At 40.1% G+C, this 25189-nt stretch overlaps 1 protein-coding gene across 1 annotated transcript in view; it reads right to left on the bottom strand.

Annotated features, from left to right (window-relative positions):
• The window catches only part of nrxn3a (neurexin 3a), a 445490-nt gene that overhangs the window by 76056 nt on the left and 344245 nt on the right, over nucleotides 1-25189 (bottom strand). The window contains exon 20 of the mRNA XM_030044763.1: nucleotides 3483-3664. Within this exon, the coding sequence (XP_029900623.1) occupies nucleotides 3483-3664 (182 nt within the window). The remainder of the gene's footprint in view (nucleotides 1-3482; nucleotides 3665-25189) is intronic.

Raw genomic sequence — 25189 nt, 5'->3', positions numbered from 1 at the left:
TGTAGATTACATGCACAATGTCTATCCACTGCTATTCATTTGATGAATCCATCTTATACCATTTTCTGGTGATGGCAATCATGAGGCACGGGATGGCAATGGCCCCATATACTGAAGTCTGGATCCTTATTCTACCCTGTCGTGGATAATATGCTGAGTCGGTTAGTAAGTATTCCATTTGAAGAGTGGTTTCTTTCAGAGGGTTATTGATGCATTAACCTGTAAAATTAATTTAATGTTGGTGGTGCTTTAGGAAGTGCCGTATCTAACAACTCACACACTGTGTAGGGTATTTTAAATCCTTAAAATGCATCATTGTTGGTTTGACAAAGGTTTGACAAAATATGTATGACATAAACTGTATAATACCAATTAAAAAACTGTTGCAATTGTAACTGTGCCAGAGATTGTTTTATCTATTGAAGATAATATAAAAAATTGTAGCCTATTGTGATTCTTAATGGTGCACTTGTAAGCTTGGTGCTCATTTAATAGCCTGAATAAGTGAATTAAAGGGACAGTCACCAGAAATTGTGTCTATATGGCATACGTTGCTGCTCTATGCACGGAAAAACAAACAAATTTCTGTGCCACACCAAAGTAACCACTGGTCCCAACCTGGCCACGCCAATGAAAATTGTGTGGCTCCACCACTGCATAACAGTCCTCTCCTAACACAGCGTCTTCAACAGAACCAAGGTACATTATGATGCAGGTTTGGGTATTTGGTATCCCAAGAGATTACATACAACCTTATTTGGTATCCCAAGAGATAACTTACAACCTTATTCATATTATCTCAGTATAGTCTTGTCTTTCCACAGTCTTTCCCAAAAAATGTGTGAGTGGTTTGTTTTGTGTTACCACATAACCTCCAGCACTGTTGTTTTACAGCAAGTTGACTACTTTTGATTTGGAAACTAATGAAAAAAAAAAAAAAAAAAAAGTTTTACCTGCACAATTCCCTTCATTGTTGTGAATAGACCTGTTGTGTTTCACACATTTCACACCATTTTTCCTCTGAGAAGACAATATTTATTTCCTGTTCCCATTTTGATCTGATATATAGTGCTGAATCTCCCCTACTTTCCCCCAGGCTTTTACAGAAAGCAGACATGACCCTAGACCTGTGCTGTCTATGGACATCTACAATCAGTGACACTGTTAGTTTCCTTTGCAGTTTCTCAGGATCATTCCTTATTTCTTTCCCAGAATAGTCCCTTAACTGTATATATCTAAAAAATCTCAATCGTCAAGACAATATTTCTCTTTCAAAGGCTAAAAACTCAAATACATTCTTAATTTTTCATAATTGTTCACATTGCACTTATGCCTGTCTGTATCTTTGAATCTTATGTCATACAACCTTGGTGTAAATTTTGGGCCACATGCAAACCAGCTCAGGTTTTTCACAGCTGTCTGTAGTTGGCATTTTTTGCCTATGCTGAAACATATTTCCAGAGTAAAGGCTGTTATTGGGTCCATTGCATTTTTCAAAGCCTCTGCCAGTCCTTTATCCCCAACTCATTTTTGGATTTGATAACATTTTACATCCCTTTCTATTTGTTTCCATTTACCATTGTAATCTGCTCTACACAAACAGGCTAGAGGCCAATGCTGGGCTGCAGAGGAATATTCTGACAAATTCAGTAATGCCAAAAAATTACATTACAGTTAACTGATAAGTGCCATTGTTTGTTAAACTGTTGTATAGAAGCAATATCACACTTGAGGTTGTGCTGTTATGCTGAATATCAGCTGATATGCAGTATAACAGCACTCCCATTCACTGGATATTGCTTAATTGGCAAACAGTGAAATTCAGCTAAAATGGTAATGATGTGGTCTCTCAATCTGGTTTTGGTTAAAAGCCTTGCTGATCCATTTTGGGCCAGCTGGAGAATGGTGAGGATTTTCTGACTGAACAGAATGAATTCTGTTCATCTCTCTACTAATATACTAATAAAGTATATAAGGAAAGAAACCACTGATAACTCCTTTTAAGTCGGGAACAGTGAGAAACATCTTAATATTACAGATGACCTGGAGTTGATAGAGCAGGATTTGACCACTGCTTTGCCCTGTTCCTCAAAAGATATGGCTGAGATGAAAAAATACCCTCTTTTTCTTTAAAAAGCAACAGCCACCAACAGATCAACAAAACTGCTCAAGAATGTGGTTCTTATGGATTATTATATTTGGTATTATTATTGTTCTTGTTATTACTGAACTTACGTGGAAATCACCTGAGCTGTTTCTGCACTGAGCGAAAAGAAGTTCTGAGCCATCTGCTTTTTGCTTCAGTCATACAATCTCTGTGAATATTTAGCCTGCTAGAAACATTGGGATGTATAGGCAGATAGAGCTGCGTGTCATCAGTGTAGAGATGAAATGCAATGCCATGTTTTGTCTTACTGAAAATAAAATAAGACCCAACATGGACCCCTGGGGAACACCACACTCATTTTGACAACAGCTGAAGAGAAGTTGCCAGTGGTCACAGAGATTCAGAGTTCAATTCATCAAGTATTCATAAGGTGTGCATTCCTTTACTTAAGTAGGCTAGGAAAAAAAAATCAAACAGCTTATTTCACAAATTTAAGCCATGTAGAGCCATGTCCTCCAAGGCTGATGGTTTCTGAGATGTGAAGCTTAACATTTTTATAGATAATATGTGTATATATATTTAAAATTGTGGAACCGAGGACAGTTTACATTGTATTTGGCTCAGCTTGACTCTATATATATATGCATTGCAATCAAATTAATATATTCAAATGTAAATGAAAAACAAACAAACAATGTATTCACTGAAAACTGCATGAAACTTAAACTGATCGCTCAAAAACTACAAAAGATCTAAAAATGTTCAATCATTCAAATACTATATCACATGGTGACCCATTTAAAGTTTTAGCGAAGCTTCAAGCTAAAAGTATAAAAGAATAGCAAGAGTTCAAAAGAGGGGGCTTTGAAGATTTTGTTCTTCAAAAGGCAACCCTGTCCCCCTAAAAATTATGTTCCCATACAACCAAACTACTTTCTTAAATTACACTTAGGGCTAAACACATTTTGGCATGGATTATGTTTGTTTTTGATTAATCACAAATATGCCTCTAATCAACATATCTTGTATATCATGTGAGGCAGCATTTGAGCCATTTTGGTCACTCTAACCACCAAAACAAGTTGGTTAAGGTTAGGGAAAGCTTAGGTTTAAGCATAAAAACACAATAGGTAACATAATGTAACATTTGCATAAAAGGAACACAGCTTTATTGGTTGGGGGTTTGAACTGGCAGCCTTGTAGTTACAAACCATCTGCTAGACTACCACTGGCCCTGTTAGACATTGAAAGAAGGAAACAAGGGATAAAAGTGGTGCAAAAAATATAACAGGAGAGGGGAACACAGGAAACAGAAGTGGAAAGATTATCAAAACAAAGCAGTGTCTTTCTGAAGAAGAAGCGCTGCAGTACTCACTATGTGCAGCATGAGATAGTCCCCCAGGCCCGGAGCACTGTCAATCCTGACCAGGATGCCGTCTTTCAGGGAGGTGCTGAAACCGACAGTGAGCCGGTCGGTCCTGGTGCTCGGCCTATCATTAGCTGGCCACTTGAACAAGATCAGGCCTCCTCCTTTCCCAAAGATGTACGTCGTCCCAGCTGAAGGAAGAGCGGAAGAGGAGAAGAGCGAGGTCAGCGGCAAGCATCGTGGTTGGGTGGGAATGCAATATAGGGAACTTAAGTCCATCATCAAGTCTGTCATGATGTTCCTTTATATGAACCTGAATAATTGGATCTGAAACCAATTAGTATGAAATGATTATCTTAACAGAAAAGAGCTCATTATCAGTCAGTGGAACACCATTAACACGCCTACATTTTGACTCAAGTTTTCAGATAATTAGGGTATATAAACACTTCAGACTTCCTTTGGTCTTTTAAATGACAACTTATGCTTTTGGAGAAGGTTTCAAATAACAGTGTTCATGTTAAACTCAAAAAAGAAAAACAGCTTTCTCACTTTTTAGCTGCAATGCTTTATATCAGCAAATATGAATTAAAAAAATAATAATAACATCCAAAAAACATTTCTATTTTCTTGTATTCCTATATCTGAACACCATTATTTTTTACTTGGGAATGCCAGTCATGCACCAGTAGGCATACTTAAAAACAGACCTTGATTTCTTAAGAAATTCAGAACAACTGTATGATTACATATACATGAGTCTATTAGAGAAATCATGATACTCTCAACCAAGTAAATAAACACTTGCTCTGAACCAATCTGTTTGGGCCAGTGCCCATGGGGGAGTGACTTTTTTTTCCCCAAAAAATGTTTCCTCTAGTGTCACCAGAAGGTAAAAATGTTGTAACACTGGTAGCAGTGAAATTTTGTCAAAAGGTCACAAGATCACTGGGCAATTTGGATGACCCAATGACCTTCCCTGTAGCACCACCAGCAGGCATCTGTGTTAGAAATAATGCAGCTCCTTGGGTGGAGGTGATAAATAAATATCAGCATTAGCATTAGCATTTCTTTGGTGTGCATAATCCTGCATCTTCTTGTTGATTGTTATCTGATGAGGGCCTCTTGGCTAAAACATCATGATTTTACCCTCCGTATTTAATAAATGTGACTTTTAATGGAGAGCGCATGGTTTTCCGCTTCATTAATGTTATTATGAAACTATCTCTCCCTCTTCTCTCTCATGAAAACACAACTGACAAAAATGATAGTGGGATGAGGAATGAGCTGCAGCATACTGTCCAGTCCACTGACAAATTAATGCGTGACAAGAAAAGGGATGTTCTTTTTGATTAGTAGCTGTAAAACTTCCCCTCCCTCCCACCTTGCAGCCATGACTGAAGCTTTCCATGGGTGAAAATATGGAGCAGACAGAAAACTGCATTACACCACTTCCTGAAGCCAAGTAGGACAGAATAAGGAAAGACCTCAGATCCCTCCCAAGTTACAGCACCTCCAGTATCCCAAAGAGGATAAGTATGAATAATATGGTCACATCTAGGTTGCAAAAGTCATAATTCACAATCTGATACATTGCTCTGACCTACGTCAAGTAAATATAACTACCTGCCTTGGTTAACAGTAGAGATTTTTGAAAGATGAGCTCAGTGTGTGTGTATAAAACAAAGTACCACGGAGAGTGTGAATGTTGATTGAGACTGAATGATAACCAAAACCAAATCGCACGGATCAGCCACGCTGCGTTTTTTTTTTTTTTTTATGCCCTTTTAATCTCCTCTTCAGTGTTTGCTGCCAAAATATATATGCTCCTCCCTGCTTCCCCCACTGTTTACAAGAAGCACCATCCCCATCCCATTTCTGAAAATACACAATGTGCACAACCATTAGGAGAATGACAATCGAGGCAAGCGGTGGCACTAAACTGAAAAGGTCACATTTGAGTCAAAAATAGCCCCTTTTGACTGTAAGAACTTAGATGCGAACGTTGCACTGTGAAGCCTGTTTCATGGGTTCTGGACTTATTTCTGTGACTACGACACAGATAGACAGTTCCAGATAAAGTTCCTGGAACGTAATTTCAGTCCTGCTTGGTGGACAATACTAAACAACAACAACAACAACAACAATAATAATATAAAATAAAATAAAATAAAATAATAGTAAGGCTCCTTTGAGAGTGGTTTCATTAAAATGGTAAACTAACTGTTAGTTTGAGTCAAGGTAAACTGGACTTTTTTTTAGAAGAGTCAGGTGACCCAAATGACCGTTGTTCACTTCTGGAATCAGGTTACCGTAACAACCGTCGTTCACCCCTGTAGTCTGGTGATCCTAATGACTGTCGTTCAGTCTTGCAGTCAGGTTACCATAACGACCGCCGTTCCGGGTGCAGTTAAGTCAGAGTGAACTGCCTTCCCTTTGCACTTTTCTACATGGACAGTTGGATTTATCCCAGTTCTGAGTTCCGTGGAAAGCCCTATTAATCCAAACAAGTTTAGCAACACACAAACGCATACTAAATCAATTTCAGAGCTGAAGTTTGGATTAACTCTGATGGAGAAAAAACATCTTGTGTATTTAGGCTGACATGACAGTTGAAATTCAGCGTGTGTGTGTATGGCTCTGTATGTTTACAGTGTATGTATGTGTATGCATGTGCTCTCATGCATAATAAACAGTGTGAGTAAGGGTATTATAGTGCATGACAGTTTCCCTTGACAGTTGATGCTTCCACGTGGGTGTATGTGTGCCTGTGTCTGTACATGTGTGTGTTTGTTTGTGTGTGTGTGCACATTTGTACTTGTGATGTGCAAGTACTTTCACTTGCTTCAAGGCTTTAGGCCAGCTGGCTCTGTCACATCCCCTTTGCGTTGTGAGTCAAGTGGAACATCTGGCGTTGAGTTTGAACACGGCCACTAGGAATGCCTTGGCGATACACCGCCACCTCACTTCCTTCTATATTTACACAGCATCCCAATGCAGGTATTACATGTTTGAATGTAGATACATGTAGAGAGTACAGTGTGTGTGCTAGAATGATAATGATTCCACCTATGTGGAGTTTTAGGCCAATATCAGTTGTGATACTAATGTTATTGTACGGAAGTTTTGGATATCCGGTGTTGTGTGCTGGCATTCAGTATGTTTAGATCCAACCAAAAAGTTAAAAAAAAAAAAAAAAAAAAATGACTCAATGACTTTTCTTTTGTACTTTTACTGGTGGAAATCCCCCTGAAACCAAGCACTGAAAACTAAAACTTCACTGTAGCCACCACTACTTTTACTACTAATAATCCTACCAATAATAACAACACAAAATCATATTTTTTGTGTGGAACCCAGTCAAAAAATGAAGACAGAATCAATTCAGTTTAACAATGAAACTGCACTGTCTCCATCACATTAGAAACAGACCAAACTGAAAGAATGATATCCTACATTTGGAAAAAGCCACGGTTACCCACATATATTACTACACCAATATAGTTTCCAGGGCGATGTAGGATCTTAATTACCACAGCATCTGTCTTGCTTATCATCATTTCATTAATCCTTAATCAAATCCAACAAAATCTCACTAAGCTAATTTGAAAATTCTATAGAAACGGGGTTGAGTTTCTTTGTTTGTCTTTCTTTTCAACAGGGGAGGCATCGAGTTCCACTATAGTGCTGAATAATGTATGTAATCATTACTCAATTAATTAATGAGGAGGCTCATGTCTGTTGTGCTCACCTCAAAGGGATAGAGCTATCAGGTGAGATGAAACAGTTCCAAAAGGGAGAAAGATGAAGATGGATGGATTGATCAATATATGTGATCTGTGCATGGGGGAGGAAGATATTAAGCTTCCAGACTTCATGGTGTTGTTTAATTAAGAGTTTTCCTTTAATAAGAACATTAAGAACAGAACAGTGTGTCGGAGGGATTTTGTATAGAATTACATGATGTACCCTGTTGTAAAAGCTGCTGAGGGCTGATTTTTTTCTCTCAAATGTCTTTCTGTTCAAAGCCGGCGTTAACAAGCGCACATCTCTACCGCTGGTGTCCCACCGGCTCAGTGCATGTGGGGCGAATGCAAATAGTAAGATAATGGGCTTTGTACAATTTGGCCTGAGGGTGGCACCAGAGGAAAGATCACAAGGTCATCAAAGTTGACAGGTTTCATCCTCTGGGTAGCATGAACGTGCTCTCCAAATTCCATGGCAATTTGTGGAATAGATTTTGAGATATGATGCTCAGATTAAGAGTTGAACAGATAGATGGACAGACAGGGTGACATGGCCTCCTTAGGAATCATGGATGTTTGGTAAAGTTTTCTCCCTTTGACCCGCGTTCCAGTTCAGGGGCCGCGTCTTTTGAAGGTCCCATTTCAAGACCACATTTATCATAACTGCTCCACAAGTGCAAGTGTCCATTGAATGCGGCCCAGATATGCGGCCCTCTTTCAGCAGAATTTGGAGGAAACAACCGCAGTATTCTTTGCTGTCCTCTGTGCCACAGCCTGGGATCTACCACAGAGAACAGAAGTCGCAACCTTGCTAGCTTTGCAGGCTTAGGTAGATGATACCATATATACTGGTTACAACTGCCATCTAACGACTGCAAAAAATTGCACTAGTTAACCATTTCATAAGAATAAAGAAACAATTTCATTATTGGAAACCGGAAAACACCATTTCCAAAAGTCCCGGGAAATGGTGACTGGAAAGGTGTGTACTTGGTGTGTGAGCTATGTAACAGCAGAGTTTACTTAAAGCCTCATTGAAACTCCTTTTACATGTGAAAATAGCCACATCCGCCACAAACGATGCAACTGTCTCTGCTCACATGCTTCCATGCGTCCTTTACATTGGCATGGATGTTACACAGTAGATCCACTAGAGGGCAACAGTCCAAAGTTTCCGACAACAGCAAACATGGCGATGGTGGAGATCATAATAATGGACCTGCTACAAAGAGGCAAAAGCAAAGGCGGTGTTGTGGATGGCGGTGGTCTTTGAGGTCATTAATACATTCTGACAAAGGGAAGGAGAATTATTTTCTCTAGTATTACCAATGAATAAAATTTCTTCCTCATGTCTTGCTTACAGACCGGTCTCTCTTGAACTCTTGGCTATGCTGCCCCCACAGTTTCTGGTGGTGCTGCTTCATTTTGTTCATATCCGTGAGCTTCCTGAAAACATGCACAAATGCAGACGAAAGGAACGCAGAGTATGGACAGAAGACTCCGTCCATGTCCATGTCCGTATCAATTGCGCAGAAATGAGGCTTTTAAGAGGTGCTGTTTGTGGATGTAAGTGTTATGCCAGACTGGAAGAAGTTCTTGGTTTCTGCCACGCCTGTCCTTCCCCTCCATCCCCTTTCAGTCTCATAGATTCTACTTCCACAGAATTATGTCATCATAATTCTGAAGTGCTAACAAGAATGTAAGGTGTAAGGAAACTATTAATATGTTTTATGGTTGAATCTTCCTTTAAGACTTACTAGGGGTGTTTTCTTTCAAAGCGTTGCACATAATTTGCTGACTGTGACTGTCTTTTTCATTCTAATAGTGCCTGATCCGGTGTTTGATGTTATGACGTCGTAAGAACAGAGAGACAGCAGCTGCAAATTAGACATTTTTCTTAAAGCAATGCATGGTCATGGGGAAAAGACACAGCATCCAGCCTATGAGCCTGACTGAGCAAGTCCCCTACCACCAGACCCCCTCACCCCCCACCCATGTCCAGCCCACAGCTCCATCACAACTACACTGTAAACTTGATTTTCCTGCAGAATGTTATGAAAGAGGCATAAAATTAATAATTTCAGCACTGTCTTTCCTTCCCTAAGTCTTAACTAAGACAGCAACTAACACAGATGGTTAGTGAGCCAATATGAAAAGACGTCATTATGGATTTCAACATCAGTAACATCTAATGCAATTCACTTTCAGATGAAGCATTTTGCTGCAGTAGGTGAGTAAATGTATAACATGACAGCATTTTGAGCAGATAAAAGGCTCCACAAAGCAGGTTCCTCTACACAGTGATTTGTATATCAAAGTAATACTTCACAATGCTACACAAAATATAGCATTAAAACCCCTGTTGGAGATCAAAAACTCACTAGCATGTTGATGTAGGCACCAGAGCAATTAATGCCTTTTTGTCTTGATTATTATGAAATGTGACAAAGAATCCATTAACAACTCTGTAACTGGTATTTTTTTTGTCTGGGTGAAACATTGTGTTAGGCCTCAAAACTGAATTTTAGTGCAATTTGCTGAGCCACTCTGATTTGTCATTCCTGGCATCAGAATAGCCTGGCCACCTGTTTTTTTTTTTTTTTTTTTTTTTTTTTTTTTTTTGGTCTTGGCAGATAAACTGCTTCACAGGCCAGGAGAATAAATAGGAAATACAAAAAAGTAAGATTTTGAACTTATCTACTATGTTGTAGAACAATGGATGTTTTCCCTCTTCCTATTTACAGGGGCGGTGAACAAAGCATGGAAACATCCACAGGTTCCAACATCTTGGAAAACAATATGAAAGATGACTAATTTTGCACAACTTATGTTATTGTGCTTATTTTAAAGGTAGAATAAGTAAGGTTTTTATTGCCCCATAGGAAGAACATATCATAATAAAATAATACACCAGGCCAGGCTCAGAGATTTCTAGTTTCCAAACTCAACAATAAAACATATGATCAGACACAGAACCTATTTTTTGAAGATGCTAAAGATTAATTGATTAATTCATTCCTCATTAGATATCTGACACATACACAGACTCGATGTCAAAATGCTGTGTTAAAGAGATAGTTCAACCATTTTGGAAATGTTTGTATTATCTCACTTCCCCCCAGCTGTTCTGTAGGACAGTAGTGGTGCTATCTTCCTCTCATTGTTACTGAGTGCTGGATACTGGCTGGATGCTCCAAATGCTAACTGTTAGCCTCCTGCCATTGAGCTGGACTTCCCCCCAGCTAACATTCAGAAAAATAATTGCCTTTAATAACTTATCCCTTTAAATTCTTTATTATTCTTGGCAATATTAGTAATTGTAGGCATAGTCACAAATAAAGGAGAGAATCTTTTTTTTTTTTTTTTTTTCAAAATGGGCAAACTATCCCTTTAACATGTGCTATGATAAATAAACATGTGAGGGCACTGGCATCAATATGTGGAGTTCCTCTTCCTCTATCTAAAAGCAAAAACTCCACAGCTATTGGCATTTCATGGCCCCCCCACACACACATACACACACACAGACAAAAAATAGATAAAAACCACACACACACACGCCATCGCAATCAGTCTCTTATCTTAGAGGAGCTCGAACCCAATTGCTGAACTGATGGCTGTCAAATCCCACAACTGCTGCAACCCTTCAACCTTTTCCTCTCACAGCATCCCTGGAGTCGCTATGTGTGTATGCGTGTGTGAGAAACATTACGGAGGGATGGTGAACGCTACATGCACCTTGACACTGTGACACATTTTGAATTAATTCACTGTTAATATGACTAAATGAAAGCTTGTGCATTGAAATTAGGATAATTAGATGCCATTTCTGGGTTCTGCAGGGGTCTAGGACCAGGTTTTTAAATAATAGATGGGTCTGGGTCATTCCAGGTATTACATTTTTGGTACTACATTTTTGGCACCCAAAAACATCAAGCAAAGACTATTCTGTGTAGATCCTGTTATTCAAGATCCCTCAGTGTAATAGGCTCATTCTGCCTTTCCTATATCATGTTACAGGTAGGAATCCTTCCCCATTTGTGAAAGTGGGTGTTTTTTGTAAGAGTGACATGCACCACATAGACAAAGGTATTGGGCCACACCTCTTAATCACTGAATTTAGATGTTTCATTCAGTCCCATTGCCACAGGTGTATAAAATCCAGCAGCTAGCCATGCAGTCTGCCTTTATAAACATTAGTGAATGGCTCATTCTAAAGAGCTCACTGAGTTCCAGCGTGCTGCTGTAATAGTAATGTAATAGGATGCCACCGCTGCAACAAGTCAGCTGGTGAAGTTTGATCCCTCCTGAATATTCCACCATCAGCTGGAAGTGGGATTATTGCAAAGCAACTCAGCCACCAGGGGGCAGCGCCACGTAAAGTTACAGAGTGGGGTCTCCGAGCGCTGAGGCTCATAGTGCGTAAAAGTGGCCAATGCTCTGCTGACTCAGTAACTGCAGAGCTCCAAACCTCCTCTGGCATCAACATCTGCACAAAAACTGAGCGCCGGGAGCTTCATGGCCGAGCAGCCACACGCAGTCCTCACATCACCAAACACAACACCAGGCGTCGGGTGGCGCGGTGGACTCTGAAGCAGTGACATGTTTGGTGGAGTGCCTATGGATTTAGAATGGGATGTCTGAAAAGCTCCTTTAGGTGGCCCAATACTTTTGTCCATATGGTGTATGATTTGGGAATGAAAAGCTCCACAGAATTCACTCACCATCTCTCAACAGCAGCTTCAATCAAAAGGCTAATGCATGAGAAATTAGACTTTAGTTTAATCAGACTGCAACATGAAACATCCACAACATACTGCCTCCTGCTTGTTTGAGACACACATCTCTTAGACTTCAATATGAACAGACCGAGCTGAATTGAAAAGGAACTTTGTGTGCTAGTGACTTTTTGAAGCTGGAGTATTTCCTTTTCCAAAATTTTGAACAAAAGTGGGTTCATCGTGGCTGTGCCTTTTCGTGTTCAAATTCTTTTCCCACTTTTCATTGAAACATTTCTCTTTTGTAAGTTTTTGACACATTGGAAATGGCGCTTTATGTTAAATACATCTCTTTGGCTGTTGTTTTTCCTTGCTGCACATATCATTTTTCCTCTCAGGTTCATTTTTAAATAATATGCTTGAGATTTATAGCTAGTCTTTGATAGGCTTTACAGAAAAATAGTCGGATCAAGGATTCATTGAAGCACAATCAGTGACTGTACACAAGCTTTGTAATACAGTGCTGTTCTGTGTGGTGAGCCGCTCTCTATTATTTATAAGTCATGAATCCAACAGCTTGCCTTGCCATCTGCACAAAATGGCCGCCAGGACCGTGGGAGGCGAGTCAGACCCGTGCCACTGCTACTGAAGAGGCAGCGCTGTGTGCCATTTCACTTGCTGTCTTGATGCTTTTTTTCCTTCCCGCGGTCAGGGCTGCCCTAACGGTCACAGATTACATTTCTAATCAACAATAGCTGGCTTCAAACAGGCCGTGGCGCTGGCCCTTTCAAGGCCAGCTGTAGCTGGTTTTGTCTGGGGTGAGGGACACCGTCAGCACTTTGCTCTCCAGGGAAACCAAGATGCACTGACATAAGCGAAGGGATGATTAAGTCACGGTGGCCAGCAGCAGGAGAGGAACTGTGGAAAACTGGGAAACGCCTCCTGTTGCAGTTACCCTAAGAACTATGGAGGTCCACATCGATGGTGGGCCAAACCAGACTTCTTTAGAAATCCATGCTCTATGTCAGCTTGGTATGGAGGACCAAACATAAATCAATTAACAAATAAATGAAATGCTTAAAAAAATTTAGAAATAGCCTAAATAATAAATAATGAATCCTTTGATAGAAATTATCCTCCTTGCACAGAATTAGTTTTCCAGCATGTTTCACCTCATGGTGTGGCCTAATTTTTTGGACCTTGAATATTTCAGTTATTGGGATGGCAATCAAACCCCTATGGATTACCAATGATTGGCTGATCATTTTATAACACCGAGCAGTAGATAGACATGCCAGTCACAAACTTGATACAGCCTCGAAGGGTTTGATTGACATCTACATAATTTGCATATTCAAGGTAAATTAAGTTTACCACCAAAAAAAAAACAAAAAAAAAATAACATCCTGAAATAACAGTAAAATATTCAATGACTAATATGGATTTAAATAATTTACATATCACACTTTCTCAATGGCAGTGCACTCTATTTATGTGTTCAGTTATTTAGTTATTCTTTTTTGCACTTCATTTTTTCAAGCATCTCCATAGAGAGGGAAGTGTTTACCAAGAAAATTAAGAAAACTAATCAATGTGGTCTACATGTGGTCTCAAGACATTTTGCAGGGTCATTCCAGATATGATTTTATATTTTCAGAAGTTTAATAAACCCTTTCCATGAACAATAACTTTACAGGCCAAACTAATTTCAACTAAGTATCACTGCATTTACTCAAAAGTAAAGAGTTATACCTTGAGTTCCTTGTTGCTTGGATTGATGTCTTGAAGAAAGCATAGCCAAATTGACATTATTTCATTATTCCATGTTTGAATCAAACACGTAATGTTGATGCATTTGAGTGTGCAAGTAATGATCAGAATGCTGTAATCCACTCAGTTTTTTTTAATGTAAAATATTTAATTGCTGTAAAAGACCAGACTGTGTGGTGCACCTGCAGTCAGAACAGCTTTTGAATGCTGCAGGTTCAGAGCCATCTCCCCCAGCCGACAGCGGGACCAGAGGCCAGGTCAAAGAGCACCAATGACTTCCATTTGAAAAAGAAGCCGTCAAATAGAAAGTGATTTTCCGCTGTATGAGGGCTGGAAACAGAGAGATTTCTCCAAGGTGCCTATGACGCAGTGAATGCTCCGTGCTTTCAAGAGAGACATCGTTCCGAAAAAGAAATAAATAAATGAATACATTTGCATTTTGCACACATTCTTTATTTGTATCTCATTTTATAAAGAAGAATGTTAACCGGGAGTGAGATGTAACAATAAGATCCAGCTATAACTTCTTTCATGAGGTTTTTAGAGGAAACATCCATAGCTTTCAGGTCAAAATCTGCAGTGTGTGGCATGTCTGCCTTACTTGCTGCTTGTCTCCTGGCTTCTTTATACTATGTGTCATGAATGTTGATCAGTCTGCTGCCAGAGTCTGTAATGGATCTTTGTGGTTTTGGTGTATTCACATCATGCATGGACACACGCAAAAACATTACAGTTAGACTGATCAATACTGCATTGGTTCTCTGTGGCAGAGGTTCTCAAACTTTTCTCAAATAATGTTCCCCTTCTGAAATATTTTTTCAGCCAAGTACTCCCTGACCAGTGCAAAAAAAAAAAAAAAAAAAGAAAAAAAAGTAGTAGTAGAAAACAATTCTCTATGCAGAGGGTCAGCCCAGCTCCAGCAGTGTGTGAAACAACAACCTGCCACTGAGCACATTTTGTTGTGTCTGTTTTTGCTTCTTCTTCTCTTCTTCCTCCTTGCCCTGTACCACCGCTACGTTTCAGCCACTAATCCAGTTTCTGGATGATTTTTCTCAGCAGATTCTAATGAGACATTTTGATATAGTTCATTTGTCTTCCAAGAGGAAATTCATATCTATGGTTTGGTACATGTATACTTTAACGCAAACCTAACAACAATATCACAGACACAGCAAAAATAGCAACTACATTACATACACAAACTGAAAAAAAGAATAACTGAATACCATAAAGACAAAAGCATACAGAGCAATAGTACAAAAAGAAAAAAAAAATGACAGACTTGAGTAGCTGGTTGTTCAAAGCGTGTTTGGGCTGTGGCGTTCTCCGACACATGGTCTATGCCTGCAGCCTGAAGGGAACAGGGTCACATGCTGGGGAGGGGGGGCGCACCAGATCAGGTGTGACTGTATGTGCTCTGTGGGTCAGGACCGTGTTGATGCTGATTTTGCCGGCTGAGCGTGTGATCTTTAAAGGCCCACTGCTATAGTGATGTATGAGATCATATTATCATGGAGCATTGTTTTGCTCCATGGTGGTCTAAGCGCTACAACAGAAATCAGGATAGACGCAGGCCATATAGGTTCATCGGTCTGTTACATCATCAACTGGTAACCAATCAAATCCTTGGTCCACTCTCAGAAAATAAAGCACATAGCTGAACCGTTCAGGGTCCAGCAGCTTGTCACTGGGGCCTCTCAGGTGCAGCTTTTGTACCCCTGACATTGGCAACTTATTTGCCCCCTTGTGGTTGGAACCTGATAGAGAGCAGTCTTGTTCCTGTGTTATAACTACATAATGTAGCACACTGTATGTGGTTCCTTCAGCGACTACAGGTTCTTCATTCGTATTGGAGTTATTTGGTGGCAGTAGCATGAAATTAGGACTGCAGCTAACAATTATTTTCGCTATCAATTAATCTGTAGAGCATTTTCTCAGTGAATGGATTCATGTCAACCATCAGAGAACAGTGAGAAATGCTACAGCGTCACAGCTCGTCTGGAACCCAATGAAGGAAAAAGGAACGTCGAAAAACGGCCAACAACATGTTGTTGGTTTTCAACCTGCACACAATTTGATTTAAAATGCTCCAAGAAACATTTAGTCTGAAAAATTTCTAAAGAACCATTTTTAAAAAAGCTTCTGGTCACTGAAGGAACAATTTTTGTTGGTTCTTTGAGGCACCTACGGGGATTCACTCCAAAGAACCATTTTTGGTTCCGTTAGCACCTCTATTTTTCTGTGTGTGGAGGTTTTTGTCCTATTTTGCCATGGAAATGGTGAACATTCATGACATGGAATAACTATCAGCAGCTTAAGTGTAAAACTGCTACATCGAGAAAAAACATATTAGTCAAAAGCTAATGCACACACGCAGCTGTCATGTGCATGTCATCTTTGTGCAGTATAGCATCTTTGGTCTCGCTCAACAATGATTGTCCCTCAACTTCCAGTTCCTTTACACACCCACCCTGACTCCACCACCTCCCGCCGCCCCCAGAGAGACAACGGGTTGCTTAGCGGCATCAATTACACCCAAAATGAACAGATGCAATCAAGACTTTGCAGAGCTCTCTGCGGAGGAAGTAATTGGGACAGTATTTGTGCAGGGAGAGATGAACAGAGCACCAAAAAAAAGAAAGGGAAAAAGAAAGAGCGAGACAGATTGGCAGGGGATATTCAAAGAGTGAAATATAAAAAGGGAGTAAAGGGAGACGAAATGGAGGAAGAAGAGAGACAGAGAGAGAGATAATACAATGGGGATAGGGTAATCCTCTGGGTGTGAGTCACAGAGACTGCAGCAATGCAATCATACCTCGATTTTTTTTTTTTCAGCCTTTCTCACTTCTTGCCTTTTCTCTCATCCCTCTCTCGCAGTCTTTTCGCTCCAAATCTTTCCTCCTCCGTAGCATGTTGGGCCAGCGGCTGTTTATCCGAATTTATCTCCAGTAAATTCCATGCTTAAGTCTACCACCTACTGCCTGGCTGCGTCTCTTTGTCTCTCCCTCTCTGTCTGTTTCGGTGCCCGGTACCTTCGCCAAGAACTCAACATACCATCAGAACTGAAACAATTAGCCGATTCATTGATTAGTCGATAGACAGAAGATGAATCAGCTGTAATAATCATAATCGATTAATCGCTTCAGTCATTTATCAGGTAAAAACACCAAACACTTGCTGGTTATCGCTTCATAACTGCCAAGAATCTCTTGCTGTTCTCAGTTTCATATCATTACAAAATGCAAATGAACAACTTCAGCACACCTGAGTTGTCATTATGTAGGTTAGGGCTGAATGATACAAAGAAAAAAAATCATCTTGCAGTCGAGTTAACAGGTATTGAAATTGTGAGATGATTAGAAATGAGTAGGAGTGATAACTTTTCTATTTTAATTTTCACTGAAAAAGCTATTAAAGTGATGATAGTGTGTTTTTTGCTGAGGTCTGCTCCAAACAAATGTGTTCTCTTACATCTGGGGAGTACAATTTTATAGGCCAGAGCATCTCTGTAGCGCCATCATAATTCACTTATAAGGCTATTTAGTCAGACATTTCAGCTTTATCCACAAATTGCATCTTGGATATTACAGTTGGCCACATTGTGATTTCAATAATGTTTTGATGAATTGTTAAGCTCTAGTGCAGGTGTGTAGGAACAAACCCAGACCAAATGTAGAAAGGAGGCACTCCTGCACTCTGCTGCAACTTGCAGAACACAAATATGGCGCATGACAATGCAAACGATCAGCCTCTTCATCAGCGGTTTGACATGCCGCCTGATTTGTTGGGTGAGCTTGTTCACGTGTGCGCGATGAAGACCTCTGACTGAAACTTTTTAAAGACACCACCTTGGACTGTGGGAACTTCTGACAGACATTTGTCATCATTTTTAACAATTTATAGATCAAAAGATAAATTGATTAATCAAAAAAAAAAAAACAAAAAAAACAAAAAAAAAACTAGATAGATAGATAGATAGATACTTTATTCATCCCGAAGGAAATTCACAGTTTTCAACAGTATCCACAGATTACAAGATTAAATAAATAAATAATAAGGAATAAAAGATGACACCAGAGATCTAAGTACCCAATGTGCAAAAAACCGTGTGCATAGATGTATACAATGTGCATAGATGTGGGCAATGTGCAAAATTACAGTATAACCAAAAAAATAATAAACTAATAATTTGATAAATCACAAAAAATAATCGATAAACTAAGGAAAAATAGGACTGAACAATTAATTAAAATATAACTGAAACTGCAGTATGGCCATATGTAATATCCAAATTGCAGGAGCTGCAGGTTTTTGATAAAGCTGAAACATGTGACTAAATAGCATTATAAGTGAATTATTATGATGCCACAGAGATGCTCTGGCCTACAAAGTCTATTCTCCAGATGTAAGAAAACACATTTGTTTGGTACAGACCCCAGCAAAAATAACACCTTTATCATTCTAATAGCTTTATCAGTGAAAATGACAATGATGATGAAAAAACTAAAATCTCTACTGAAATCGTGAATCGTATCACAATCATAATATCTGTAAAATTAGAATCGCAATTTTTTTTCACCATATGGTTCAGCACTAATGAACTATGAAAAACAGTTTTGTCTTTAGGCTGATGATTGTACATTTTTCAGTTCATATAATTCATTTTCTAAAGGTTTGTATAACTTCCTGAATCTGAACCCTTACAGGAGCATGGACAGTAAGCTAAAATATGAAAATCACTCAGAATAGAGATACACACACACACACACACACACACACACACATGCTGGTGATGCAGTCTCTCTACTTGATGCTGCATACCATTTATCTGTGCAGCGGCTGGGTTTGATGTTATGGAATTTTGGATCAGGCTCTGGCAGGCTGAAAGAGTATCAGCGCTACTGATAAATAGGTAAAATGCGTTTGTGTGTGTCTCTCTGTGCATATATGTGTGTGTGTGCGTGTGTTGAGCACAAACACACCACTGTGGTATTTGGACTAGGAAAGGATCGGCTATACAGATGGGGTCGGACTGCTTTGGTGTATTTTTATGTCTGCTACTGATAGCAGGTACTGCTCTGCATTGTGGCCTCATGCACACATACAGCAATAAGTGTGCGTGTGTGTGTGTGTGTGTGTGTGTGTGCATCCACACAGCCACAACTTCTCGTCAGTTCGCTTCAAATGTCAGGCTGTTGAAGGCAGTCGCTCTGCTAAACCCCTCCACCTTTGAAGATGTGCTTAAAAGAGAAAGATGGCAAATTAAAGAGAGGAGGGCTGGCAGTTTGCAGTGGCACATAAAAGAAAGGAGGAAAACACTGAGTTTGGAATAATAATACATTGACTGTCACGCATAAGTCTTCGAGGGACCGAGTGGATGGGTGGTAAACAAACTGGTGTATACTAAAAAACCGCACTGCTGATGATGAAATAAGAAGTGAAGCGGCTGTGCCACCGTCTTGGTGCAGCCAACTCTGCAACCTGTTATACCAGATCCCTAAATCTATCATGTGGAGCTCCGTCAGCCTCAGCTGAGGTGTTCACCTTCCAGTGATCGCATGATACAATCTGTCAGCTATGTGCACTGCTGGAAAAATACACACCAGATTTTGTATTTACCTTCATTACTAACAGACTGACAGACAGAACAAAAGCTCTCCCTACTTAAAAAAATAACTTGCTCTTTTTAGCTTGTGTCATTAACGGGTTGGACACACCATCTTAGTAGCAGAGAATGAGCTCATTGGCTGTTAGCCTAGCTGCTAAATTAATGCTACACTAGATGGCAAGTAGGGCTGAAAAAAAAAAAAGCAATTATTTTGACAGATGTTGCAATTGTGATATGAGTCACAATGAAGTCGGAATGGGAATTTCTGCATTTACTTTTCACTGAAAACGTGTTAAAATGATGCTGCTGCGATTTTTGCTGGGGCTGTATTAAACAACCATGAATACAGTCTGCAGGCTATAGCATCTCATTAGCAGCACAATCCCTGCGTTTTGGATATGGCACTTGGCTATATTGCAATTTCGATAAAATATTGATTAATTGTTCAGTCCTAGTGGCAAATTAGTTGACAAAAGATTCAGACAATCTGTAAGCGCTCTCAGATAATGACAGGCCTATAAACACTAATCAGTGTTAACCGGTGTTTTTTACAACCACTCTAAAATATATGTAATAATACTTGATGCATTTCCTGTTGAAACAGGATGTTTGGGCGGGACACAGTGCAGGAGAGGATCATTCACAGATGTAAACCTGTAGCACAGACCAAACCCTAACCCTGACCCAACAGGGGGTCTATAGGGGAGAGTGGGGTAAGTAGTGCCAATTTTTACTTAAAGTGCCTTTAAAGCGAGGGGATTACAGTAATGCCTCCAACTAAAATATGCACATATAGTTTAGGATGTTGTGCATCTCTGGGAACAATCACTTTGGATCTTATATAAACTGTTTGAGAAATATAGCTTTTGAAAAAAAAAAGTATTTTGTGGCACAACTTGCCCCCGGTGCGGGGTAAATTGTGCCATTAGAGACAATACACTGGGGTAAATTGTGCCATTGATAATTGAAGTAAAACAGATCATTTTAATCTCACAAATGATAATGCTATATAAAAGCAAAACAAATTCAATACAAAATTATTTAACATTTATTTATTATTTTAATAAGATCACAGGCCACTTTTCTATAACAAGGCCTAGCGCCACATGAACACATACCCAGAACAAAATAAAACTTCCAAAATGAGCACCTGCAAATCATCTTCATCTGAATCTGAATAGTTTTAGTGATCAAAGGTAAGAAGACAATGTACAATAACAATAAAATACAATAAAGTAATATATAGTATATAATTGCAAGTTGTGCCACTGGCACAATTTACCCCAAGCCCACCATTTTGAAAAAAAATGCATCCCCCAGCTGTTTTGAGCTAACATCATGCTAAGTGTATAGACTCATGGTGTAGCTTACTAAAGTACTAAAACCTGTGTGAACTGTTTTCAAAGTTTTCTATAACTGTTCAAACACAGCAATCAAAAAACCTTGATCATAGAAATTTTACTTTGGAGGGCAAAAAAATGTTTTTTGAACTGAAATGTGCTTACCTCTCAAACCATGTGTCTCCCTTCTTTGCAGGATGAGTGAAATGGATGCCTCTTCAAAAATATGTGGTCACATGACCAACTTCTTCTATGGTTTTCTAGATAACAGGGGTGGCACTACTTGCCCCTTGGCACAAATTGCCTCACTCTCCCCTATATCCCTGCCTCTTCTGACTTATTTTTGTCCTCAGCAGGGATAAAACTGTACCCGCTGTTTAAAAAAATCAAAGCAAAGTGTTCAAGAGTCTACAGTGCAAGCAACAATAAAGTCAGAAATGGCCTTGACATTGAGTGACAACAGAGATGACAGTGCGTCTGGGCTCTGTGATGATGCAGTAAATGGAGCAGGGGTCGCCTCCCTCCCTGCCCACAGATGTGCACAGATGTGGGGGAAAGAGGGGCAACGCATCACGGCTCAGCCTCCACAGAGAGAGAGCAGGAGAAGACACAAGTCTGTCTTCAGAGCATCAAGACTGTTCTCTTAGCCTGACAGGTGTGCACATACTGCAGTCTGTTTATTTTTATGAGGACAGCAAGTTGAGCTGTTGAATTATTTGATGATGAATTATTTTCTATTCAGTATTAATGCTGTGCATAGAGCCGAACTATTCAGGGTCATCCAGCGTGACTTGCCTCTGAAAAATCCCTTTTAAACTAACCATCATCGATCCAAAACGAAGGCAGATTCAATAACTGCAGGCTTTCTTTCTTGGCTCACATGTTTTCAGAAACACATTTCAGAGACCTATTTTCATAAGATGAAAGAACGTTTCCAAAAGAGCTGCCATGCCGGTCCGGTTTGAAATCTAGGAGAGGATGGCCCACTACTGGAGCTGTCGTCCAATCAGGTGCAGCTAGGAAGTGTTTGCGGAATTATAGGACAGAGCAGCTGTCAATCATCAGAAGTGGCCATGCCCATCAAGTGTCCCAAGCTGGGAATCAGCGCCACAGCGAGTGTCAAACACACTCCTGTGATACGTGGATTGGCACGTCTGGCTGAGCTATCCACAGGAGAGTGTGGATCAGGCTGCATAGTTTAGTCTGAGCCTGAAACGGGACGGGAGCATGGTAACCAAGCCCGACCCGAACCTGACAGGCATTCTTTTGTTGTGTATCCAAACCTGACCTGAGCCCAAGATTTTGCTTGTCCTTCATTGCTAAGTTTTATTTACCACCTGAAACCACCCTTTCTATACAGGAAGCTGCCCAGAGCAGACAGCAGGTCACTAAAATAACTCTGACGTGACTGAACCTGTCCCAAACCCCAACATCATTTTGAAATTTTTGTCCAAACCAGGTCTAACCTGTTGGGTCCCGACGAGTCCTGATGGGTCCTGGCAGGCTCGGGTTGGGCTTCCACACTGTAATGAGCGCTGGGGGATTTCATTCTGGCATGTTAAATTAGCATCTAACCTTTTGTCTATATCAATCTATCTATCTATCTATCTATCTATCTATCTATCTATACACTACTCACAAAAAGTTAGGGATATTTGGCTTTTGGGTGAAATTTATGGAAAATGTAAAAAGTTCATGCTACAGTGATATTATATCATGAAAGTAGGGCATTTAAGTAGAAGCATACACTGGTGATTTCCTCATCTCAAACAATTTGTTGAAACAAAAGCCAACAACAGTGGTGGGTATACCACAACAAAAAATGTCAATGTCTCAATAACTTGTCATGTGCCCTTGAGCATCAATTACAGCTTGACAATGACGTCTCATGCTGTTCACAAGTCGACTTATTGTCTGCTGAGGCATGGCATCCCACTCTTCTTGAAGGGCGGCCCTCAGGACATTGAGGTTCTGGGGTACAGAGCTCCGAGCCTCTACACGGCGACTCAGCTGATCCCATAGGTTTTCTATGGGATTCAGGTCTGAGAAAGTGCAGGCCACTCCATCTGAGGTACCCCAGTCTCCAGCAGCTGTTCCCTAATGATACGACCTCGATGAGCTGGAGCATCAAACACCTGATGTGAATTTTGCCGTTAACCTCCTTGTTAGAGAACAGCAACTTGTGCAAAAAGTACTGAAACATTGAACAGTTGGACATGTGCATTCAAAAGTTTATAGAAGGTCACATTAAGTTCACCTGTAAAGGTTAGAATGCATTTTAGGTTCATCCTGAAATTTCACCCGAAAGCCGAATATCCCTAACTTTTTGTGAGTAGTGTATATATATTAATGGAAGAAATATTATTACTAGTGCAAATAGGGTCGCAAATTTTTTGCTGGAGTTGAAAAATTTAAACCCACACACAAACGCGGAAATTCACGTCATTTGCATCACCCAGTGCAAAATCATGTCTGTTTGTGTCTTTTTATCGCTTCATGTTTGAACACACTGGAAATTTCCCAGCAGCCTCCACCTTAACACAGCAGGAGGTTTGGTGCGGGTCACAGGTATCGACAGCGTTTCAACACTCTCTCCACATCAACAGGAAAATGTACCAAGAGAGGCAGAGAGAGAGAGAGACTGTTAAAATGAAGCATGAGTTTTTACCAACAATGCCAAGCAAGCTGAGAGTGAAAACTCACATTTATATAATTCATTGAAATTTATGACATAATCAGTCATCCAGCCCACCTGAACTGAATAAGTCAGTTATGGGTGTGCCTCCTCATCCATCTCCTAGTTGTGTGTGTGTGTGTGTGTGTGTGTGTGAGCATGCCTATGTATTGCAGGGAAAGGCAATAAGTTCTCAACTGAACGATGACAGCTTGGAGATGGAGAACTGGGAGGGGAAAAAAGAGAGGGAGACTAAGATAAAAGACAGGGAGGAAAAAAGGAAGGTGAAGGACACACACACACACACACACACACACACAAATCACACAACAAAATAAACAACCCAGATTTCCAGGTACATGATGTGGCTACAACCCCGCTACAAAAACAAGTGCACAGAGCAAAGCGCCTGCGATCATTTCCCACACTTCAGCCATGAATGGAGAGGCACACCGTAACGAGCGCACGCACGGCTCGGCGGCCAATCCTTGCTCACTTGCTCGTGAATAATTCAGCTGTCGATATGATCTGTTTGACCGGCGACAAAACATGGATGGTTCCGCCGAAGCTAAACATGTTGCCATCCCAGACTGCAACATCAAACATGAAATGTGCATATGATAAGCAATAATAAACACATATTAATCCTCGGGCGTACGAAGAGAGGAGCGATCATAAATCAGATAGAGGAAGAGGGTGTTTTACTTGGAGTGCCTCTCATAAAGCAATACAAAGCATCACAAGTGCTTCTGTAGGCAAACTGGTAAGTGAATGATATGGTTATGCTTTTATAAGACAGATGTAAGACTGTCTGGGATCTCTTTGTTGTGACATTGGCATTATGAATCATCTTGGCATGATGACATACACCATTTAACATACACAGGAACATACTGATCAAAAATAAAAATTACAAATAAATAAATAAATAAATAAATAAATAAATAAATAAATATCAGAAATGATGGTGGCTTCTGCTTCTTCAGTCTTTAATTCCAAGCCCTGGACTCAGGTACTCTAACCCTGCCAAAAGGCACTGTGAGTATGCCTGCTGAGTCATATTGATGACAGGTGGTAGTACAGAAATTGAATGGGTAGAACCGGCGTGGGCCTCTGGTTCACGGCAAATCAGAGTATCTCTGGGTGGTGAAAAATTACCACAGAAAAAAAAAAAAAGAAAGAAAGAAAAGAAGCAGAAAATTGACACTGGATCCGCATCAGATTTCTTGCGTAGGCTGCATTCACACGCTTTTAAGGACAAGAATTTAAGGCCTGTGAGTCAAGTCCACAGGCCATGAAGCACGCCTTTTCTAATGGAGATGGTTTTTTTTTTTTTAAAGTGTCTGGTGGAATTTGGGCATCCACCAGATCCTATGGCAGGTGGACCATGAAGTTAATTTGACCCCCTGGTTGGTTATGCAACATTTGGCTCAATTCTATTGGTTGTGACGTAGCAACCGGAAGAAAGTCTGACTGGCTTGTAAAGTTGGGAGGACAAAAAACTACCGGCTCCCCCTCCCAAAAAAAAAAAGAAATAAATAATTTTTTTAAAAATTACAAAACACCAACTAATTGCATTTTGACAAAATGGGAGACATTTACGTGAGGAGTGACAAAACAAAGATGAGTAAAAGGCAGGCACAAGAGAGAAAACCGAGCGAGGCAGGCTGCAGCACAGCGCAATAAAACAAATCCGAAGAAGAACGCACAAGTGCAAAAAGCAGCAGTCCTCCCAGCCTCGCCACCACCCCGCCTCCAAAAAAAAAAGTGTTGTTGTGATGATAACGCGAGTGTTGTGTGAGGCAGCACATCAAAAAGACAAATACAAAGCACAAAGCGGCGCCGGCTCCCTTTGTTTGG

Source organism: Myripristis murdjan, chromosome 22 (assembly GCF_902150065.1).
Source record: "Myripristis murdjan chromosome 22, fMyrMur1.1, whole genome shotgun sequence".
NCBI classification, from domain to species: Eukaryota; Metazoa; Chordata; class Actinopteri; order Holocentriformes; family Holocentridae; genus Myripristis; species Myripristis murdjan.
This window is presented reverse-complemented; position numbering and strand designations above follow the sequence as displayed.